Source organism: Peromyscus maniculatus, chromosome 7 (genome assembly GCF_049852395.1).
Source record: "Peromyscus maniculatus bairdii isolate BWxNUB_F1_BW_parent chromosome 7, HU_Pman_BW_mat_3.1, whole genome shotgun sequence".
Classification (NCBI taxonomy): Eukaryota; Metazoa; Chordata; class Mammalia; order Rodentia; family Cricetidae; genus Peromyscus; species Peromyscus maniculatus.
Window position 1 is genome coordinate 11,348,903 of NC_134858.1, and position 23,321 is coordinate 11,372,223.

At 44.6% G+C, this 23,321-nt stretch overlaps 1 protein-coding gene across 5 annotated transcripts in view; it reads left to right on the top strand.

Annotated features, from left to right (window-relative positions):
• The window catches only part of Mre11 (MRE11 double strand break repair nuclease), a 51,481-nt gene extending 30,207 nt beyond the window's left edge, over positions 1-21,274 (top strand). For all 5 annotated transcript variants that reach the window (XM_006990522.4, XM_076575681.1, XM_006990521.4 and 2 more), the window contains exons 13-20: positions 415-588; positions 3,190-3,252; positions 9,162-9,387; positions 10,668-10,748; positions 13,437-13,495; positions 14,919-14,983; positions 17,486-17,561; positions 20,219-21,274. In XM_006990522.4, coding sequence (XP_006990584.1) covers positions 415-588; positions 3,190-3,252; positions 9,162-9,387; positions 10,668-10,748; positions 13,437-13,495; positions 14,919-14,983; positions 17,486-17,561; positions 20,219-20,272 — 798 coding nt within the window. In that variant the 3' untranslated portion in view covers positions 20,273-21,274. The remainder of the gene's footprint in view (positions 1-414; positions 589-3,189; positions 3,253-9,161; positions 9,388-10,667; positions 10,749-13,436; positions 13,496-14,918; positions 14,984-17,485; positions 17,562-20,218) is intronic.
• Positions 21,275-23,321: the final 2,047 nt, after the last annotated feature.

The window sequence follows — 23,321 nt, forward strand, 5'->3', positions numbered from 1 at the left end:
TGTGATTATGTGGGACTGCCTGGAGCCCCTCAGTCTCCATAGTTAGAGCCAGATGATGAACAGACACTGCCCTCTGCAGCCTCAGACTTCTCACCGTCAAACATAGTCAGAGGTCCCAGGGTGAGGTGGGAGACTTTGACATCCATCATCTTGCCTCCTGCCATGGTCTCGCCTCATTCTAGTCATCATCCCGGGCTCTTTGTGGGGACTCTCAGCCATTTAGACCTCTCAGGCTGCAGCTGTCTTTGACTGCCCTCCCATGTTTCTGGCTCTTTACTTTTTAGCCATTGGCCGAGTGCTGCCTGCTGATCCCCACCCCCAGCTTATCTTTCCCCATAACAGATTGATTTTCGTTCTTGGGTAGTGACTGCATGAGGAGCTTGTGCATCGAACAGCTTGTGTGTTCCTATGCAGAATGTTCAGCTCTCACTGCTGACAGAAAGAGGGATGGGTGAAGCAGTTCAAGAGTTTGTGGACAAGGAGGAGAAAGATGCCATCGAGGAATTAGTGAAGTACCAGCTGGAGAAAACACAGCGGTTTCTCAAGGAACGCCATATCGATGCCCAGGAAGACAAGATCGATGAAGAGGTGAGCTGCTGGTGGACAGCCAGCTTTTGTTTTGTGTTTGGTGTCCTCATCTGTGAAGTTGAGGGGATAAAATGAGGAGTGAGTGAGGCAGTGTCTCGGCAGCACCCAGGAGAGTTTGACATGTGGCTGATGCTGAGTCCAGGTGGGCTCTATCCAGAGACAGTGTCTGTCAGAGCTCCCGAGAGTGCTTCAGAGTGAAGCTTGCAGAAAAGACTTGCTGCTCCTTTACTTTTTCGTTAGTCTCGACTGAGTCTCACCTAGAGCATGTTTCCCTCTGCATGTGAGGGAGCGACAGAGAAAAGGCTTCCATGGGGTTACATCGAAATTTAAATGTTGGCATGTCAAAAAGAAAAATTAAAGGGTATGAACATGGAGAAAATGTTTGTGACTGTACAAAAGAAAAGGCTAACATTTTCAATATAGTATTAAAAGGCTCATAGAAAGCTTTAGAAAACATTAAACATTTCAGTAGAGCCATGAACAAAAGACATGAAAAGGGAGTTCACAAGGAAATAGAAATGTCTAACAAGCTTGAGAAGATGGTATTTAATCACAGTCAACCAAGGCCATTAATATTAAATAGATTCTATTTGTCCAATTTGACTTCAGAGACTGGCAGTAAGTGCGCTGCTGGAGAGACGTGCTGAGACAGCGTCGTGAGAGCAGCGTGGCTGTGGGCACTGGGAAGCTGAGAAAGTCCCCATAGTGTGGCCCGGGAATTGTCCTGAAAAACTGCAAGACAGAACAATTACTGCTGGTGCTGTCCTCAGTGGGGAATAGCTGGGAACCTTGTCTCACTGAGCACTGTCATGTAGAAATCTCAAGTTTTCATAGCTGTGAGCTATTAGGATTTTGGTCAGGTGCAATGGCATGCCCGTAACCCCCGTGTTTAGAAGGTGGATGTAGGAGGATCAGGAGTTCAGGGCCATCCTCAGTACATAATGATTTTTAGGCCAGCATGAGACCCTGTCTCAAATAAACAAAGTATGTGTTTGAAAGACATGGAAAAGTATTCTCAGTATGATGTCACAGGCAAACAGGACTCTAAGGATGCAGAGCCATACACACTGACACACTCATTTTCATCACACACGTGAGTGTGAGTAGATACTTGGAGGTTCCAAACATACTGACAGGCATCATGGTTACAGATTTGGATTACCTTCTCTATAGGACAAAGCACTATTGTAAGCATAGTCCCTCACCTTTCATCTTAATGCATTTAGCATGGCCTTCTTAAAGCTTTGCTGTTATATGTAAATAGCATGTTCAGTGCCAAGTGCTGTTCAAGTCAGAGCAGGTGCGTGCCCAGTGCCACTCACTCTGTGACTCTAGATGTGTTGTCTTGGTTGTTTTGTCTTTAGTGACACTGGCTTCTGAGCTGCACAGTGTGTGTGTCTGTGTCTTTGTGTCTCTATGTCATGGTAGCCAAGAACATGGCCTCCGAACTACATTGTCTGTGCTCCGTCAAAAGCCTCATCTGTGTGCTGATCCTTGAATTCTCTTCGCTTCTGTGCCTTATCTGTAAAGTGGATGAATAATAGAATCTCCTCCACAGTTGTGAGGATCAAAACAATGTCTAGCCGTCTGCCTCCTCCCTGACCCAGTGCCCTCTAGTTTTGCCTGCTCCACCTGCATTCTCTGTGAATGACAGCTCTTGGTACCCACAGCACCATGCCTTACTGTGTCAGCCTTTTTTTTTTTTTTTTTTTTTTTTTTTTGAGACAAGGTCTCTCTGTGTAGTCTTGACTGTCCTAGAACTCACTATGTAGACCAGACTGACCTTGAAGTCACAGGGATCCACTTGCTTCTGCCTCCCAAGTGCTGAGATTCAAGATGGGTATCACCATGCCTGGCTCCCATGCTGGCTTTTGACCCATGGTTCCAGTGAAGCTGCTCTTGTCACGGTTTTCTGTGACTCGTTTACCTACTTTGACTGCTGCCAAACTTCTTATCGAGGCACTTTGAACTTAGAGGTCTTACAGGACTCCACATGTGAGGGCTGCTGTCTTCGCTCCTTGATGGAGAATTTTCTTTCCTGGTAACTTTCATCTCTCTGTCCTTTTAAGCTAGGCTCTCCAGGGCTCAGTCCTTGGACCCCTCCATCTACATCCCTGCTTTCTAATTTCATTCAGCTTCTTGGCTTTGGTGGTGACTTTTCACAATTCTCTCCCGAGCCTTTCCTCTGAGTTCCAGATGTTCACAGCTCACAGTGTCTTCCTTGTATGATGAACAGATCTCCCAAGCAGAACACCCATGCTCTGTCCTGCTCTCCTGGTAGAGTTCTAGTGGATGCTTCAGTCTTTCAGTTGCACAGACCAAAAAACCATCAAGTTGCCCATGACTGTCCTTCTGTCACCTGTATTCTGATTGGCTCTGCTGTGAGGACATACACAGTGTCTAACTTTCTATCTTTTTTTAATAACTTTTTTTTGGTTTTTCGAGACAGGGTTTCTCTGTGTAGCTATGTTTCCTGGATCTCACTCTGTAGACCAGGCTGGCCTCAACTCACAGAGATCTGCCTACCTCTGCCTCCTGAGTGCTGGGATTAAAGGCATGCACCACCACCACCCAGCTCTAACTTACTTTATTGTGGTCTAGGTCCGGCGTTTCAGAGAAAGCAGACAGAGAAATACCAACGAAGAAGATGATGAAGTTCGAGAGGTAATTTTCTGGCTGTAGTGTATTGTGTCCATAGGTTGGTTTGTGAACCAGAAGAGCCAGTGGGTATATTTGGACAGCTTGCCCAAGGGTTTGGCTGGGAGTGAAGCCTCTGGCTGCCCTTGGTTGATTGGAGCTCAGCTCACGTCAGTGACAAGTGTGTGGCTGTCATTGCCGTTCTCTCTTCTGCCCTTGTTGGAATGTATTTGACCGTGTGGTGGAGCAGACTCAAAGAGTCCTCACTAATGAAAACAACATCTAGGGTTATTTCTGAGTTAGACCGTTGAAATCCTCAGTCTCCTTGAGTGTCAGGAAAGGAAGGTTTGAAACTGCTTACTGAAGTTCCTGGCCTCTGTCTAGTGCTTGCTGAAATCATGATTGAAATGTACACTCTAGTTTTCTGGTTGTGTGTTTATGTTTTGATTACTGCCACCATTTCATGGTTATTTCACACATTATTGGCTCCCAAGGTTTTGTCTAGATTACATTCCATTGGCAGTTTTTGTGGCTATTGTGGTGAGCATCCTGCTTTTTACTAGGAGTACACGTATGGAAGAGGTCTGGTCTCTGACCACAGAGTTTCCTGTGCAGTCAGTGAGGTGTGTGTGAAGGAAATATTTATTGAATTATTTTTGTACTGTGTACTGTACATTTTGTACAATGTACTGTGCTTACACTGTCATCTCCTAGTTTACAAATGAAGAGACTGAGACCAGATTCAAGGTCACATGGTAGTACTGGAATTTGAACATGTTTCTGCCTTGAACTCTTGACTTTGTGCCAGCCAGTGTCTTTTCCAGGGTCCAGGTTATCATAACATTTTGCATGGCCAGTGAATGGTTAAAATCGGAAAGCTTCTGAGCCCTTCACAACCAGTGCTAGTAATGTGCCTAGATGCACCTGCTGTGCTCTTTGTAGGCTGTGTTCTGAAATTTAAGGGAAAAAAACAACTAGTTAGGGTTGGTTCACTTACATTTATTCCATTTGTATTCATCTTACAAGGTGCTCTTAAAATAGAAAAGAATGTGCTAGAAAGAAATACTTACTGATTCTTAGATCATCTGGTTCATCTCGGTTCCCCTTTTAACTGAACATATAATGAAAATACTTTTTATATTGAGTCCGTTGGGATTGAAGCCACTAACCTTAGTTTCTTATTAGTCTTTTTAAAGGGGTAGGAGCTGGGGCTGAGGGCATAGTCAGTGGTTGAATGCCTACCTAGTGTGTGTGAGGGTGTGAGATTCATCCCTATCACCAGTAAAAAGAAATAAGGAAGTAGTAGGGATTGTGAACACTTTCTATGGAAATGTAACATTTCAAATGGGAGTCCTTCAGAGGAATAAAATTAACTTAAAACTTAGCTGTATTTTTAAAACATTTACAGGTAACAGGATTTCCTGAGCTTTTTAGTCTCTTTTCGGCTGCTATATCAAAATGCCTGAGACCATATCATTTATAAACTATAAAAATTTTTTGAACTCACAGTACTGGAAGCTGGGAATGCCAGAGAACATGGTGCCAGCATCTAATGAGAGTCTTCCTTCAGGGTTCTGATGTGTCGGATGGCATGGCACAGTGAGGTAGTGAATGTGCTAGCTTTCGTTCATACATAACAGAGCCACTTCCTGTAAAACTAATGGATCCACCAAGCCCATGAATAGATTAATCCATTCATGAGGGCCGACGTCATGATGCAGTGCCCATGCTGTTGATATGTGTGACTTTGTGGATGACGTTTGTAGTACTGAAGTCTGGAGAGCATATTAAACCATAGCAGTAAGCACTTCCAGAATGTATAGGGTGCTGACCGAGGGTTCACCCTCAGCGTCCTACTTAGGATTTGAGTAATAGAGTTGACACTTTCCCAAGATGTAATTCACAGCTTTGTCAGCATCTCTGAGCTCAGAATATGAATCCTAGTACCATGCTTCAGTTATTTTAACAGACAAATGGAAGTATTAGTCCTTTTATTAAGAGGGGAAAAAAATACATTCTATAGAGCTCCTTGTTCATGTGGGGAAAACTCAGATATTTCTTTAGACACGAGTTGACTTGGAAACATAGGACCAGGTCCAGTAAAGATCAGGTTTTATAGGCTACCATGATCTCCAAACTACATACTAGAATCCTTTAAAAATATAAGGCTATTCTTAGTCTGGCGCACAGTCCTTGATAAATTCTTAGGTCCTGTCTGAACTTAGATAAGATTTAGATGCTGATGAATTTAGATGCTGAGCTCCATCCAGAGTAAAAGGGGATTCACAGGATGGGAGGGAATACTTATGAATTATACACACAAGAAATTGGTGTCTACATTGCTTTAAAAAGGCTTCTAAAATTCAACAAAAACAGCAACTTAAAAATGAACAAGGGCCTTGGATACATCTTTTCAAAGGTATTCAAGTGCTCCACTAGCACTTAGGATTCTAAGTATTCATAATGCAGAGAAATGGCACCACCCACATAAGAGAAGTAAGAATGAAACCCAGGGAGAGAGATGAGAATACAAACAGGAAAGAACAAGTATGAGTACTGACACCTGTGTGGAGAGCTTGGAGCCCTGCACCTCCTGGTAGGTGGACCTGCCTGCTGTCATTGGGGCAGAAAGCAATATGCCCTCCCCTGAGAGAGATGAGACACAGGATTACCATGTGGTCCCCATATACTCCAGCTTAAGTACACAGCCAAGGGATTGGAAATAGAGTCTCAAATGGATACTCATGGCAGTGCTCTTAGAGTGTGATTGACAGTAGCCAGGTTAGACACAGCCAGGTGTCTGTCAATAGCCCATTGGATAAGCAGGATGTATCCTGCAAGGGAATGTTAGCACATCGTTACAGTCTAACACATGTGCCATTGTGCATGAAGTCTGAGTGCACACTGAGTGGGAAAAGGCCACTCAAATGGACAAGGAAGTATTTCATCTGTATGCCATACTGTGTTATCCAGTCACAGGACTGGAGCAGAACAGGGGTCCCCAGGGACTTGGGGGAGTTTCAGTTTGAGATGAAGAATAAATCCTAGAGTCAGTAAATTTTGAGCTGTTGCACAGAAATGGTGAATTAGAATACTGACTATAAAGATGGTATTTAGAAAAAGAAAAAAAAAGACAATTCAGAAATTGTGGTTGGTCACTCAAAAATAAACATTGCAGTAGGACATGGGGGTTTAAATGCTGCTGGATATCGCTGCTACTGCAGAGGTGTGGTACTTGCTTGCCTCTAACCACTGGCGTCCATGACTGCATATTCCCCAGAGCCCTCTCATCATGTTGTGGTACTACAGATTTGATATTTGTGCATCTTAGGGCAAGGTCTTCTTTCTTGGTGCTGTGTTTGTTTCTTAATAGTGAGCATTTCCCCCACCCATTTCCTGGAGCTGAGAACTGAACCTGGGTCCTCGGACATGCTAAGCTAGCGCTGTACCACTGAGCTAAATCCCCAATGGGCAGTTTTTTTAATGTTTGTAAAGTATGCATGTGGAGCACCTGCTTATAGTGGGGTGGAGGATAACTCCCTCCCTCTCCCCCTTTTTCCTCCCTCCCTCCCTCCCTCTCTCCCTCCCTCTCTCTTCCCCCACCCTCTCCTTTCCTTTTCATACTTAGTGTTTTTTCTCATGTAGAATAAATATTCACCTTCTCCTGAAGACCGTTGGCTTAAATCCGGACTAGTGGAAAGTTAAAGCCTTTTGGCATCTGGGGAGGGAGAACATGGGGCTTCCTCTCTGCATTCTGTCCGTGGGGTTGTGTCAATATACACCCCGTGTTGCCTGTCCTGCTGTCACTCTGTAAACCCTGTTAGTTACATGCCTGGGTACTCTGGACTCTGCTGTATTCATAAGTCCGGTTCGGTTGTTTTCTCTTTATATGTCAGCGCTGTGTCTGTGTCCTGTTGGGCTGGCATTGGGGAACTGGGCACTTGTTTTGTGCTTCAGCTCTGCTGAAATAGCAGTGAGCTCTGTTCTTTGGAAATTTGCCTAGCTCACCTGTAAAACTTTCTTGGTGGTTTTTTGTTTGTTTGTTTAACTTTATGTGTATGGGTGTTTTGCCTGCATGTATGTCTGAATCACAAGCTTGCCTGGTATCCAGGTCAGCCAGAAGAGGGAGTTGTACTACCTGAAAATGGCACTACTGATGGTTGTGAGCTGCCTTGTGGGTGCTGAAAATCTAACCCAGGTCCTCTGCATCAACAGCCAGCACTCTTAACCTCTGAGCTGTCTTTCCAGCTCCTGGATGGTGTTTTTAAATAATTTTCTCAAAAATGTCTCGTATAGTTAGACTGTTGATGCCATCTGTTTTTCTTGAGTCTCTTTAGGTTGTTTTTGGGACTTACAAGTTATTTATTTATCTTAGCATTGTATTTGCACATGTGGACATGTGTGTAGAGAACAATCTTGGATGTCTTTCCTCGGTGCTACCTTCTGTGTGTCTGCCAGGGATCGACATAGGGCATCCTCCTCTGAGTCTCGCTTAATGTTTTGAGACAGGGCCTCTTACTGAACCTGGAGCTCACTGATTGCACTGAGCTGGCTGGGCTAGCCAGCTCCCGAGGTTGTCTGCCTTTTCCCCAGTGTTAGGACACTAGACACATGCAGTGGTACCCAGCTTTTCATGTGGGTTCTGGAGACCCACACTTGGGTCCTCACGCTTGTACACTTTACCAAGCAAGCCATCTCCCTACCCCATCCCACTCCCCCACCCCCACACAAGACAGCATGACTTGGTGGCCTGGAGCTCCAAGGTCTGGGCCTCCCCAGTGCTGGAATCCTAAGGTGTGGATCACTGTGTGTGGCTTCCACATGGTTGCTGGGGCTTCAGCTCAGATCCTGACTTTGTCTACTGCGCCATCCATCTCCTGAGCCTTCCTAACCTGTGGAAACTGAGTTAACCCACCTCCTGCCTACCCCGTGTCCTGCAGCTTCACCCAGCACTCCTTTCCTGGCCTGCCTGCCTTCTGCCCACACATCTCCCCTCTCATCCCAGTGGTGTCCTGCTGGAGCAGGAGAATTCTCTGGGCTCCTCCTCTTAGACACACTTGCTTTTTAGGTAAGAGAGACAACTGTAGCGGCTGGGGAGCTGTGTTTCAGCACTTGAGACAGCTCACTTCTCGGCTGCCCCCAGGTGCCTGGATTTAACAACGCTCTTCAGAGGCAGTCTTTGTGGGCTTGAATTGTGTTCTAGTTTTATTAAAAACCTATTTTGGGTTTGTTCCCTTTGTTATATTTTTGACTGATTTGGTGAAGAGGTCAGGGCACAATTTACTTTCATTCTATTTTTAATGAAAAATCTGTTCATTTTAGAGTTAGAATGTTTGGCTAAATCTCAAATTTGTCTTTTCTGGATTTCTTACAAAATGAAGAAAGTGGATATTCTTCATTCTAAGATGTTAATTCTTTCTCAGAAGCCTTTTTTGTAACAATTTATATGATTACTTATTATTCATGTGTCTCTGAGTATAAAAGTATTATTTTAGGTGGAAATGTCATATTCAAAAATAAGAAAGAAAATAAATGAACCCTAAAATTTCACCTCTCAGAGGTAAGAGCTATTTCTGCAAGTGTTTTTTTTTCCTCCTCTCCTCTTCCTCCTCTGAATTCATTCTGAAAACGAAGCTCATGACCATCTCTACAAGCATTGTGTAGGGTGCGGAGCAATGTCCAGCATGGCTTCTGGTTCAGAAAGTGCTGACGACAAACTGAGTTTCTTGGGACCCTTCTAAGAGGTCTCCTGCAGGCTGTAGTGCAGGTAATTGAACGTGATTGGTAGAACAGTCCTTTACGAATGTGTAGCACTCAGTGTGCAGGGTAGTATTGGTGGGAATAGTATACAGTGTTGGATGCTTGTCATGTGCCTGGATGAGTGGTGGGGAGGAGGATGCTGCTGCTTCCTCTGATGTGCTGTCCCTGCTGCACAGGCCATGAGCAGGGCCCGGGCCCTCAGATCGCAGCAGTCAGAGAACTCCGCCTCGGCCTTCAGTGCTGATGACCTGAGTTGTGATGGAACAGAACAGACGGCGAATGACTCTGACGACAGCCTGTCAGCAGTGCCGAGCAGAGGCCGGGGCCGAGGCCGAGGCCGAGGGCGAAGAGGAGGCCGAGGACAGAGCACTGCACCAAGAGGAGGGTCTCAGAGAGGCCGAGGTCAGCATTCATCTCTGCTTTTCAACACTTCAGACTTGCAAAGCTAGAAGAGGAATGCCAAACCGTGTCCTTTGGTCAGATTTGAATTCTGAATGAGGTTTCGTTTCTAAAACAGTTCTTTGTTTAGTTTTTTTCTTGATGTGTAACAGCTGCCTATAGTGCAGCTGTGACATGCACCCTTGGCTCAGGTGAATTGTAACTGGCCGCATGCACCATAGGGTTTTAGTTGTTCTAAGCTGTGCTTAAGAACCTCACTGTGCACTTCTTGTGCATGGATGGAGAGCATGAATGACACAATGGGAATGAAGGAAAATGGCTAGCAAACTGCAGCTCCAGTCACAAAAACACTGCTACTATTAGAAGAAACACTTACATGCTTAGAGTCTCCAGGAGCTTGTTTGAAAATGATAACTAAACAACTTGATTTCTAAAGGCAGTCACAGCATAACTGTTACCATTGCTGGCACTGTTGTCCTGAGGTGGCCCAGATGACAGAACATGGCCACCCAGTGACTTCCTTGTGTGATCCATAAATCTATCACTAGGAACAATTCTTAGTTGTCTTTATTGAACCTTTACCCATGGGAGGGCTGGAGAGATGGCTCAGGGGCTCATAGCACTGGCTGCTCTTCTGGAGGACCTGGGTTCAATTCCTAGAACCTACACAGCAGCTCATACTGTCTGTAACTCCAGTTTCAGGGGACCCTATGCCCTTTTCTGTTTTACAGGGTCCTAATACATGTGGGGCACATAAACTTACATAAGCACACTCACATACACATAAAGATAAGAGATCAATAAAAATTTTTAAAAAGAATATTTGTGAGGACTTGAGCTGGTACCATAAATTGTGACTTAATATAAGTGCTCTGAAGATCTGGGCATGGTGGAGCACACCTATAATCCTAGCACTTGGGAGGCAGAGGCAGGTGGGTCTCTGTGAGTTTGAGGTCCTCCTGGTCTACATAATAAGTTCTAGGACAGCCAGGGCTACACAGAGAAACCCTGTCTCAAAAACCAACCAACCAACCAACCAACCAACCAAGAGCTCTGACGAATCTGTCCGTGATCAGTTTTATCATTACATTTACAGTGTGTGTGCTTAAGCTGTAAAGGAGGACCAGAGTGACTAAGCTCAGTCTGCAGTCTGACCCTCAGCTCTGGGGCTTCTTCACCTACACTGCTGGCTTCCTGCGTGCTTTGTTGCTGAGCTTTCCTCCTGCCTTGTGCTCCCTGAGCTGCCAAGGGACTGTTACTGAACCCTGTGATTCTACTTGCAGACGCTGGGCTGGAGTCGGCTGCTCGAGGCAGGGGCTCAAAGGCCACAACATCGACGTCTAGAAATATGTCCATTCTAGACGGTGAGTATAGAGGTGGTGACACGTTTGTAAGTCCGGCACGGAGAGGTAAAGGGGACTCGTGAGTGACTCTCACTGGTAGTGCATTCGCTGTGGTCAGTAGCTGTTGCGATGACAGGGTGAATTATTCTTCAGAGATATTTCTTAGGGCTGGAGCTGCTGCCTTGCAGTAGAGCGATGGCCTTGCATGTGCCAAGCTCTAGTAGATCTCTATGCTACTGAGAATACAAAATGAAAAACTGAGAAATCTTTGTCATGCATCAGAGTTATTGGAGCTTTCTCACTTTTTTAATGGATTGTTAACTTCCGCAGTATAGCTTCCCTTCTGACAGATTCCTAAATACATAGAGAAATGAGGGCAGCGAGGGTGGGTGAGGATGAGAGAAGCAGGCGGCAGAAGTCACTTACCTGATAGGATGTCCTCGGACCTTCTCAGTGTGCATGAGGGACTGAGCAGAGGTGATAAACCTGCCTGGGAAAACAGTTGGATCCCAACGCCTGGTGCACCAGTAGGCACTTAGAAAAAAATTATTGCTGCATAAAAAAAAAAAAAAAAAAAAAGGAAACAGTGACATGCAGAAAGAGAGTGCTTTTTGTGTGTATGTTTCCATTGTTGCTAAGGTATCAGCTCTTACTTAAGCTTGCTGCCTTTTCCTAGTAACCTCTCCTTCCCTCAGCCTCCTGTCTCTGGTCTTGTGCAGTTTTGCGATGAAATCTAAATGGTGTTCTTCTCTATCCTGTTTAGGACTCATTGAGCTCATAGAGAGGTGTCTCATTGTGTCTAGAAAAGCCTTAGCTGTCACCTCTCAGATACTCTGCTGGGCTCTTGAACCCCTGTCTCGCTGTTCAGCACATCCCCCGCCTCCACCTCCTTGTCACCCTCCTCGATCCCATTAGTCTCCTTTGTTCCTCGAGACATGACTGATTTTTTTAGCATGGATACACAAAACGGTTTTATCACATTAAGTTTGGTGAATTTTTTTTCATATTTCTATCTTCCATGTTTTTTTCAATTATTTCTTTTATTTTTTGTTATAAATACACCATTTCACCCTTCCCTTTACTCCCTCCAAACCCTCCCCTGTACCCCGTCATGTTCTTTCAAATTTTTTTCATTAATGGTTACATGTATATATATATATGTACATGGTGTTTTTAACCTGGAGGTGCTGGCTGTCAGCACCCCAGGAAGATGCATCCTTGAAATTGTCCTTCTAGATGTCCACTGTAGGCATAGCAGTGGACAGGTGAAATTAGGCGAGCTCCACGGAACACAAGATTGTTTACCGTTGGGAAAAGAAGAAATTAAATGCTATAAATAAGAGTTGGCAGCCAGATGTTTTCCCGGAAGTCAGTCAGCAGAGGATGGTGACTGAGCAGATAAACACACGTGGCCACCGCCTTTCTGTGTGATTTACTGCCCTGAGCCCCTGTTCGTTCTCATGCCAATAGCTCTGTGTATGGACGCCTGCTTCCTGCCAGGCGCTTGCCAAAGCAATTTGCATTAAGCACCTCTTTATCCTCTCAGCGGTTTTCAGTGTGAGAGACTGGCACTGCTTTACAGGTGGGGAAAATGAGACTCGAATAAGCCAAGGAACCTGGCAGTAGTTGCGGCTGGAAGTCAGAATGGGTCCGGCTCCATGGCCAGACCTCTGAACTGCTGAAGCACATGGCCTTCATTACAAAGCCTAGTGTGTCTTTGGTACGTTACTGGTTTCATAAGCATCCTTCATCCTTTGCTGTACACTAGGGATCAAAAGAAAGTTTTCTGAATTTCCAGGCCCTCAGGATTTGGGGACTGTTAGTAGGTACTGACAGAGCCTTCTCTGAAAGCACCATGCTCCCCGGCTTTCTGTTCGTTTGCCCTGTTTCTCCATTTTAGCACATGGGGTGAGGCCAGTGAGCAGATGGGACGTGGGCGTCTGCCTTTCACCTTCCTCTCAGCACAGGATCTGACAGGAGTGTGAGGTCCGAAGCTCGAGCAGTAATAACATTGGGCTGGGTAGAAAGACTCCACTCTGAAGGATACCTTGCCTTTTAAATGGCTGTCTTTGCCCCGTTGAGAGTGGAAGGTGTGTTGGAGAAGCTGTGTTGGATGTGCTTAGGAGAAAACAGACCTCAGCCAGGTGTTTGGATCGATTGAAAGTTTTGATGTCAAGTGACAAGAAGGGGACAGGTTAGCCACACCTCAGGTTTCTGTAAAGCAGAATGTAAGGGTTTAAGGGAAGTTTTATCAGGTGTCAAGGATATATGACTCATTGAACTCCCTCTGTTCTCATGTGCCCAGTGTGGCTACAAGGGAGAGGAGTGAGAGCTAATGAGACCTCAGGACCTGCGTCAGCTGCGAGGGTAGGATGGCTAGTGTAGTTCACTTGGCTGAGTGACAAGTCTTCATCTTCCAGGTGTGTTTTATCAAGTATTTCTAATGCGAGTGTATGTATGAATCCTGCTTGTTACTGTATTTGAACAAGCTGGGAAAATGTGAGATAGATAGGCGGACTCTGTGTTCTTCAAGTGGATATCGTCTCACAGCTTTTCAGACTCCAGAATATAAATGGTTTTCTAGTTGATCAGTCCAGGTTTTTGTAGGTAGGACTTTAAAATCCTTCAGCTGAGGAAGTGAGCAGATTTTTTTTTTTTTTGAGTTATTTTAAGAACTTTGTAACAGACATTTCATCTTTTCCATGATAGCTTTCAGATCTACTCGACAGCAGCCTTCCAGAAACATTACCACGAAGAATTACTCAGAGGTAAGAAAACTGCTGGAGATTTGATTTTAATAATCTATTTTCTGGGTTATGGAGTTCCTAATGGGGATGAAGTGTGAACATCAACACTGGTGAGAACTTGATGATTGTTTAGGCTCATTTAAAACCAACAGCAAAACCCAATGGTTCACATTATTAGAACTCCATTAGTTTTGTGTGTATGGTAGTATTTTAAAGGGCAACAGTGCCGAACTAAAGGCCCTACCTTTACACCCTGACACAGAGGTGTGTTCCTCAGGTGGAGGTGCTCTTTTCATACTGGTGGGGACTAAAGACTGAGCAGACCAAAGTCTCAGGACCCTTGTGCCCGTTACAGACTTAACATGGGCCTTGCTGCTCCTTGGGATTCTGAGAGAGAATTCGGGACAGGTCTGATCTGCTGTCTCACTGTCCGAATCCATGTATCTTAAGTCCTAACGCTTCTTCCTGTGCCAGGTAGTTCTGCTTGGGGAAGGTACATCCTGTGCCCTGCAGGTGTGGAGCAGAGCCCTTGACCTTGCGTGCTGCTCTTTAGAATTTTGTCCTCGGTTCCTTCCTCATCTGCACTCTAGTTAGGTGAAAACACAGCACATACCTGTCACATGTCAAGATAACACAAAACATAGAGCATGATACAATTATGTATATCTTTACTGGCTCTTAACACTTAATATCTGCCTATCTGCTACTTCCTGATCTGATACCTTACTTAAAATTGGATCTGATAAGTGGGTTTGGTAGCACAAATCAAAAATCTCAGCACTCAGTGGGCAGAAGCCAGGAGATTGCAAGTTTGAAACTAGCCTGGGCTACTTAAGAAGAGAAAATCTTGGAGCTGAAATACCGAAAGTCCATCACTTTATCAGAACCTAGAAGAAAGCTGCAGGGCAGGGATGTATTAGCCCTTGTGTAAGCCACTCGGCATTCTGTGTCCTTTAGGGGCCCTGGCTCGTGATTGCTTGAAGAGAAGTGGGCCTTGGAGCAGTGAATTACATTTATGAAGGAAGAGGGGCCTTGGTGGGTCTTTTTCTCCCTGATCTGGAGATCAGACCTCACTGCTAGACATTGTTCTACCACTGAGACACACACACACACACACACACACACATACATCAGACCTCACTGCTAGACATTGTTCTACCATTGAGACACACACACACACACACACACACACACACACACACACACATCAGACCTCACTGCTAGACATTGTTCTACCACTGAGACACACACACACACACACACACACACACACACACACGCGCGCGCGCGCGCACACACACACACACACACATGGCTGAGCTTTGTGCTGATCGCAGGCGTTTGTGTAGTTTGTCTGTATACATATCTACATGTGCGTCTTGATATTTTATCATTAATTCATATGTTGGTATGAACTCGTTGCTTTGTTTCCTCCCTTCTGTAGACTATTGAGGTGGATGAATCTGATGAAGAGGACATTTTTCCTACCAGTTCCAAGGCTGATCAAAGGTAGGCCAGGGACCTCCTTCAAAAACAAAAGTACAGTGATCCAGAATTCTATGCCAATATATCGTTCTATGCTAGAAAGGATAAATAGAATTCTTTTCATCTAGCATAATATTAGAAATGAAAAATAGTATGATTCAGCATTGCTGTGTGTATTCTTCTGAAAATAGCCTGTGATTCATGTCTTCTTGTCTTTATTACCCAACTCCCTTCTTTAGGAAAGATTGTCTTCTCAGTAATAGAGAATGCTTTTGTTAATTCTGGATTTCGGCTTTGTTCATTGCTATGTAAATTTTTCTGTGCTTTATGTGCATGGAGCTGTGTCAAACACATGAAAATGCTGATAGGAACTTTGGAGTGCTTATGTCTGACTGGACTTCCTCTAGAGTACTTATGTGACTGACTGGACTTCCTCTAGAGTACTTATGTGACTGACTGGACTTCCTCTAGAGTGCATATGTGACTGACTGGACTTCCTCTAGAGTACTTATATGTCTGACTGGACTTCCTCTAGAGTACTTATGTGACTGACTGGACTTCCTCTAGAGTGCTTATGTGACTGACTGGACTTCCTCTAGAGTGCTTATATGACTGACTGGACTTTCTCTAGAGTGCTTATGTGACTGACTGGACTTCCTCTAGAGTACTTATGTGACTGACTGGACTTTCTCTAGAGTACTTATGTGACTGACTGGACTTCCTCTAGAGTACTTATATGACTGACTGGACTTCCTCTAGAGTACTTATGTGACTGACTAGACTTCCTCTGGAGTACTTTTGTGTCTGACTGGACTTTCTCTGGGGTACTTATGTGTCTAGTTGGACTTCCTCTAGAGTACTTATGTGACTGACTGGACTTCCTCTAGAGTACTTATGTGTCTAGTTGGACTTCCTCTAGAGTACTTATGTGACTGACTGGACTTCCTCTAGAGTACTTATATGACTGACTGGACTTCCTCTAGAGTACTTATGTGACTGACTAGACTTCCTCTGGAGTACTTTTGTGTCTGACTGGACTTTCTCTGGGGTACTTATGTGTCTAGTTGGACTTCCTCTAGAGTACTTATGTGTCTAGTTGGACTTCCTCTAGAGTACTTATGTGACTGACTGGACTTCTAGTACTTATGTGGGTGATGTGGACTTACTCTGGAGTGCCTGTTTGTCAGATTGGACTTCCTCTATAGTCCTTATGTATCTGACTAGACTTCTAGATTACTTAAGTGGCTGATGTGGACTTACTCTAGAGGACTTATGTGTCTGATTGGATTTCCTCTGTAGTACTTATGTGGGTGGCTGGACCTCTTCTGGAGTACATTTGTGCTGACATAGACTTACTCTGGAATACTTACCTGGCTGACATGGAGTTACTCTAGAGTACTTAAGAGGCTGATGTAGACTTACTCAATTCTGGAGTACTTAATTGACTCACTTTGGAATATTTATTAAACTATTTAAAAATCACAATTTTGTGTATTAACATTTTGGGCAAATACCATTACTTAAAAATCATTAAAAATTTCTACCTATATAGAAAATGATCAAGGGGGCTGGAGAGATCGCTCGCTAGTTGGGTGTACTTGGTGCTCTTGTGGACAACCTGGTTTGGTTCTTAGCATCCACATGCTAGCTCACAGCCATGTAACTTCAGTTCCAGGAGGGTTCATCTGGCCTCGGGACACTGTATGTACCTGGTACATACATATCCTGTATGTATTTTCCTTAAAAAGAAAATCATCTGTAGCCCCCTTTTCTTTTGTTAACACTTACTGTTTTCATGTTCTATTAGGTCTGATGGTACATAGCAGATTTTTGATTTTGGCTGCAGACTTAGGTGACTTAAACTGTTCTGAAAGGGGTTCAACAGAGACAACCGCATTAAGGATGATTGAATTAGTTCAAAGTTTTGTGTGAAATGTTGTGATTCGGGCCCTTGATTGTGAGTGCTTATGGAAGAGAACAAGTGTTGTGGGATGTGGTGGAGATGCTCTGGAGAGCAGTGAGCTTGTCCCGAGATCCTGTGCAGCTGTGAAGGGGAGCTGGTCCTATAGTAGTGGTACAAGGCGGCACTTGGGTGGGGCTAACATCTCAGACCATGGCCTAGTGCTTCAGCGCATTAGCGCATAGCTCTTTAAAAAAACCAACATTTCCCCTCTTGACAGATGAGGAAGTTTAGGTGCAGAGGGGTAACAAAGCTAGAAGATGGTTTTCTTACCATTAAGGTTTTTGTTTCTTATTAAAAATGTTTATTGTACTGTTCACTAATTGAGAAGCAGGTAGTGCTGTTCTTCGGACTCCCCAGAGAAATAGAGCTTGTAGGATGCACACACACACTGTGTCTATGTAGTATATCATCTCTTAGTGCACATAGATACGTAAATTATTATAGATACTAAAGGGAACTGTGTGTTGTTTCTACTCAGTGGTTGCTATGGGACTAAACACTTCTAACTAGTAGTGCATTTTTTCAGTGTTCTCATTCACTCTTGGTTTTTCTCTCTTCCTCAGGTGGCCAGGCACAACATCTAGCAAACGGATGTCCCAGAGCCAGACAGCCAAGGGAGTTGACTTTGAATCAGATGAGGTAATAGTCATGTCATTGGCTTTTTCTTCCCTTAACTGTCTATGAAATGTAAGTGGAGACCACTGGCTACGCACTGCAGCTTGTATTTTTAGGCTCGCTGATAACCTCGCTGTGACTTGTAATGTTGAAAGTCAGTAAGTGCCCATCAGTGTAATTACCCATAAAGGCCTGTGGGTTTTTAAAGCACAATCTTCACTCTGCTCTCATTTGTCCCATTAACAGATCAGAGCTGGCTTGGCTTTTTTCTTTTAGCTTCTGCTGTTTCTATTTGGAGAGTGGGGTGATGCTGGTGTAGAGCTTTTAAGGTTACCCAGTGAAATGTTCCCTGCAACCCCACCCCACCCCACCCCCACCCCCGTTTCATACCCTGGACAGAATGCTTCCTCAGCACAGGTACGCGGCAAGGACAGAGTGTGGTCTACACCCAGCTCTCACGGGCTTTAACTCACGAGGAGTGGGAGGAAGTGCACGCACCTCTCCTGTGTTCATCTGTTGTTTAATGAAGAGGGCATAGCTGTGAGACACAGGACCCTGGCCTTTCCTGTTCCCATACGGCTGCCACTTGAACCGCTGCAAGCTTTGTAGATGTTTTTTGTTGAGCCTGTCTTCACTTTCATTTAGTTTCTTAAAAATTATGATTGTAGTGAGAACGCATAACAGAAAATCACGTCTTAGCCATTTTAAATGTAGCTTGGTAGTATTAAACAGATGTGTGTTGTAAAACAGACCTTAAGAACTTTTGTCTTACAAAACTGTAAGTATGTCCTTTAAACACACCCCAGTGTCTCTACCGCTGTCCCTGGCCCCTGGCACTCACCACTGTGCTCTCCCTTCTCTGACTTTGTCTGCTGTACATCCTTGTGTCATGAAATTTCCCAGCGATTTTTGTGTGATTGGCTTATGCCCCTTGCGACTGCCCTTCCTTTCATCCATGGTGTGTGTCCTGACTCTGTTCAGAGCATCTACTGTTGTGGTCCTGTTCCTTGTGTCTTAGCTGCGAATTTGTGATTGATTGCCAGGCTTGCTGGCCCTTGGGCTGTGTGTTCAGTGTGCCTGTTGAGCGGTGACATGTTGCTGCCACTGGGGACACAGCTGATGTCCATGGATGGTGGTTTCAGATGAGTACACCAAGGGGTGAGGGACGATCTGATGGCTGCTGCACAAGCAGGGGACCTGAGACCTCGTGTGACACTCACACAGAAGCTGGGCGTGGCCACACACCCCTGTAGTCCAGTACTGGGAACGGGGACGCCTGGATCCCAGGGGCTTATGAGCAGATGCACTTGAGCACAAAAATGCATACACACAGAAGAAAAGAAAATGGATATATACTGTTTGGCATTTAACTACAGAGAACTGAAGGCACATTATCAGTTTTCCTTTGTGTCTTTGGCAAGGCCTGCCTTTCATAGTACAGAAAATGAATCAGCAACAGTTGAATTTGTGACCCTCAAGGCATCCATTTCTCACTAGAGAACTTCATAAAACATGGATTTGTTCATGTCATAAGTAAAGTCAAATACTAAATAGTCACTTGCTTTTACTAACATCTTAATGGAAACAAATTTATAAACATAAATTTACCTTTCAAATATGTAGCTTTAAAGTACCATTCATTTATTACTGTCTTTCATCAGATTATATAATTAGGCTTTATATAAGGCTTGCTAGCTGTTTTTTCTTTATGACTGGGGTTTGAACCCTGGGCCTGGCATATGCTAGGCAAGCTCTCAACCACTGAGCTATAACGCCTGCCTTTTTGTCTTTCCCTTGAGACAGGGCCTCACACAGCTACCAAGGCTTTGCACTCGTTCTGTAGCCAAACAGGACTTGAACATGTGATCCTCCTGCCTCATCCCAGCCTCCCAGCAGCTGGGATGACACACCTGTGCCATAGACCTAGTTAGCTGTTCTCATTCTCATTAAATTCTTAATGGCTGATATTCGTATTTATTCCGACATCCCATTAGCTTGGGAACACCGGAAATAGACCATCTACCTTTTTCTGCAGAAGCTGAAAGTCAGCTTTGCTCGGCTCTTTCCTCCACTGGGCTGAAAGCCATCTTCTCTGTCATGCAGTGGGTGACAGGAAACGAGAACCTTGGTCCTTCAGACTTGGGGCAGACACAGTGACAAGTGGAATTGAGGCCAGCCATTCAGTGGGTGAAACCGCTGCTGCACAAGCCAAGCCTGGCAGCCGAGTGTGAGCCCTGGAGCCCACAAAGGGTGGATGGAGAAATCCAGCTCCATGAAGTTGTCCTGACAGGGCACACAACCATGCATGTGTGTGCATGCACATATACATAATAGTAAAATAATAATAATAATAATAATAATAATGTGAGTGAGAAAACTTCACGAACGGAATAGAAATGACTTGAATATTTTCTGTCCTGGAATTCCCACACCTTGTTTGCCTTTATTAAGATTTGTGACTTGGAGAAATGTGTGCATTGTATTTTATAGATATATTATCTCACACAGGACCTGGTAGATTTTTATTCTAATACATAAAGAATTGAGCATTTACATTTCACAGTATCAGAGGAGATAGGTGAAATAAATGTGATTTCCCTGATGCTACTTTGCATAAGAAGAATTTCTGTCTTGGCTCAGCAGGATGAGTGGTCGCTGACCTAATGTTTGTGTCATTTCAGGATGATGACGACGACCCTTTCATGAGCAGTAGTTCTCTAAGAAACAGAAGATAATGTTTTTAATGGAACCTGATTTTTGTAACACAGGCAGAAATCGAAGCACCGCATGCTGACTCTGCAGCTGAAGATGTTTTAACTGTGCCGTAAGCTAAGGAGTCTGAAAAGTCAGCCGACGGGAAGCTAGTATATAGGGCTTATACTTCATTGTTTCCAAACGTGACTCCATTAAGCCATTTCCTAGCCCAGTGGTAAGGAGATTGCTGCTTCTCCTTAGTCTTTAATCTGGTTGTTGGCACCCTCTGGGGATGCCCTGCCATGTTGAGAATGTTAACTTCCTGACATAACTGTGTTTCCTGCTTGTCAGAGCTTTGCTAAAATGCCATTCTTGAGTGAGGATTAGAGGAAAACCTTCCATTCTTCATTTCTGCTTCATGATCAAAGACTGTCAGCCTGTTGTGCCACAGCTAGTGGAGTTCACAGGAAAGCTCACAGACCTGGCCTTTCATGTTGTAATTTTTTTCCTGGATCTCCAAAAAGCCAGGCCCTTCAGTAGAGCGGCCTGAGCCTGTGTTTGTCACCGGGTGTGGATTTCAGCCCCTGAGAATGGGGGCTAGAAGGACCTTGTATTTCAATAGTTAGTGTAAGGTGTTTGTTAAGTACATTTCTTTCTGTTCACATTGTAGCAGAGATTCAGGTTATATTCCCATTGAGTGGTAGTCATTTTCTTGATCTGTATCATTAATGACACACTTTCTCTTTCTCTCTCATATACCTGTCAGGTGGAAAAGGATTAGAGAATTTTTCTGTCTTAAAAATATTGAAAAGCTTAATTTAAGCAAAGCAGCCAGCTGACCTTTGTGGTTGGGTCAGACTGACATACTGAAATACAGCTACCTAGTATTAATGCCAAGCTTCCTCACCAGCAATACTTTATCATGGTTTTGGCTGTTACAAAACATCTCTGAATAGACGATCTGAAAACTGACTGAAACAGCTTATATCAAGTTTATATTTTCATATTTGTTTTAGAAAGGAAATAAAAATGTTACCCCTTCAGAGTTGAGTTAAATAATCTCATTCACTCTTCCATCCTCTAAAGACCTCTGCTGGTCCTTTTCGTTCTATGAGGCAAATATGTTCAACCACTCCTTGAGAAAATGTGGATCCTGCTGACACAGCAGTGTGACGTTCTTCATAGACACTAGTGCCTGGGCTCAGCAGTGTTCATGGCCATCGAGTTCATCCTGTCTGGAACTCACCGAGTATTGGAGCCCAGCACCTAACAGGAGTGCCCCTGTACCACAATGTCCTGGAAGTGGTCTGAGTCGGAACTAGAACCCAACACTAATGAGCTGCTTAGAGCATGCTCTGTAACTAATGTGAGCACAGGATTGTCAGCCAGGGAGCATTGACAGCAGAAGGCCTGGTCCTGTGACATCCCTTCAGGTAGTTCTCCCACATCTTTACCACTTTAAATACAAAGTCTGCCCAGATTTGAAGGGAATGCACCTGGAGTGTGGGGCTCTGGGGAGGAGGCTAGTGGAGAGGTGGTGGTACTCCTTGACACTGAGTTGTGGGCAGCATCAGCTGGCGCCTTGTCTTGTGTGCCAGTGACATGTTCCCAGGTGAGTGACAGGACGTGGTCGCTAAACTCACTGGCTGGCTCCTGGAAAGGTTATCGAGACTTTCCCTCTGTTAAAAAACCATGGCTAGGGTATGGAATGATACTGAGGGGAAGTGAGCTCTGGCAAGTGAGAGCATGGAAATCTTCCATGTAAGTAGCATGCATCACACCCTAGCAGTATGATAAGTACAAAGGGGAGACGTTCTTGATTGAAGGTCACTGTGTAATCGGCTGTACCACAAAGCAAGCCTTGAACTTCTTTAGAGGCAGCAAAATCTGGGTGTCAGGTGGATGGGGTCTTCTGACCTGGACCAACAGGTTGTTCTTCCATGACAGGTTTCTGAGAGGGAGTGCCGGGGCTTCAGAAAATCAAGATGATAGTAAAGTTGGGTTCGGGAAGTCTTGCAAAGCTATGTCTTTATGCTAAGTTTATTAAGTACAACATCTGGTATACAGTCTCTTGAGAGAAAATGGGCCAGAGTGGAAAGCAGTGAGCTGAAGTCAAGTGAGATGAACTAATCAAGGCATGTTGCACAAGGGGAACACAGGATGGCTCAAGTCCTTGCAGACTGAGCATGCAGCAGCCTTGGAATGGATACTGCAGCCTCTTCAAGGGGAAAAGGTAAGTTCCCAGGAACTGAAACCTTAACTCCTTCAGGGCCCTCGCCCCAGCCCAGCCCTTGCCAAGTTGCCCCTGGGCGAGGCAAGGACACAGAACTAGGTTTGCTTTGTCCTTTCATAGGGGCCTCCCGAGGATGCCTTGGATCAGTCTGGGTTTTGAGCGCTTCCATTTGCTCTTGGAGGATGTGATAGATCCACGATGAGGAAGACCTTTGTCCTTTATGCTAACCAAAGAGTCCATCTCTCCCTGGGCAGTGCTTCCTATGAGGACATGTGGAGAGTGCGCTGTGCTTCTCGCTGCTTACAAGTCAAGCCTAAGTTTAATCCAGGAACACAGAAGACTTACTTCATAAAGTTTTAAAAGTGCTGATGACAAAATTATAGAAAAGCCATGCCTTTAACTATGAAGTGAGACCTGGAGGTGCTGCTGCCTGGAGCCAGTGGGATGTGATGGCCACTGGGAAGCCCGTGTCTGCAATCTAAAACACTCGCCCGGGCTGCACGGGCATGCTTGTGCTGTTGGAGGCACTTAGGGTGTTTCAACAGCAAATCTCTGAGTTTTGCAACAATTGAGAATCTGTAGCAAAGCTGCAGTTATCCTTGATTGTGTGTGCAGGCTGTATTTCACCTGTTTCCACCCATGACATAGAATGGCTCACTAGGTAAGCTTTACATGTAAAGGTTTAAGAGTTGACAGCTGATGCCTTCATAAAGGGGGAAAAAGATCCTTCACTAGAAAAATTGAGTAAAAATGGTCTCCTGGCATGAAAAAAATTTAATGTAAAATTTTAGAAGCAATGTTTCTTCCAAACTGAGCTGGTGTCCTTTTTTGTTTGTCAGACACTTAAATCCAGGTTG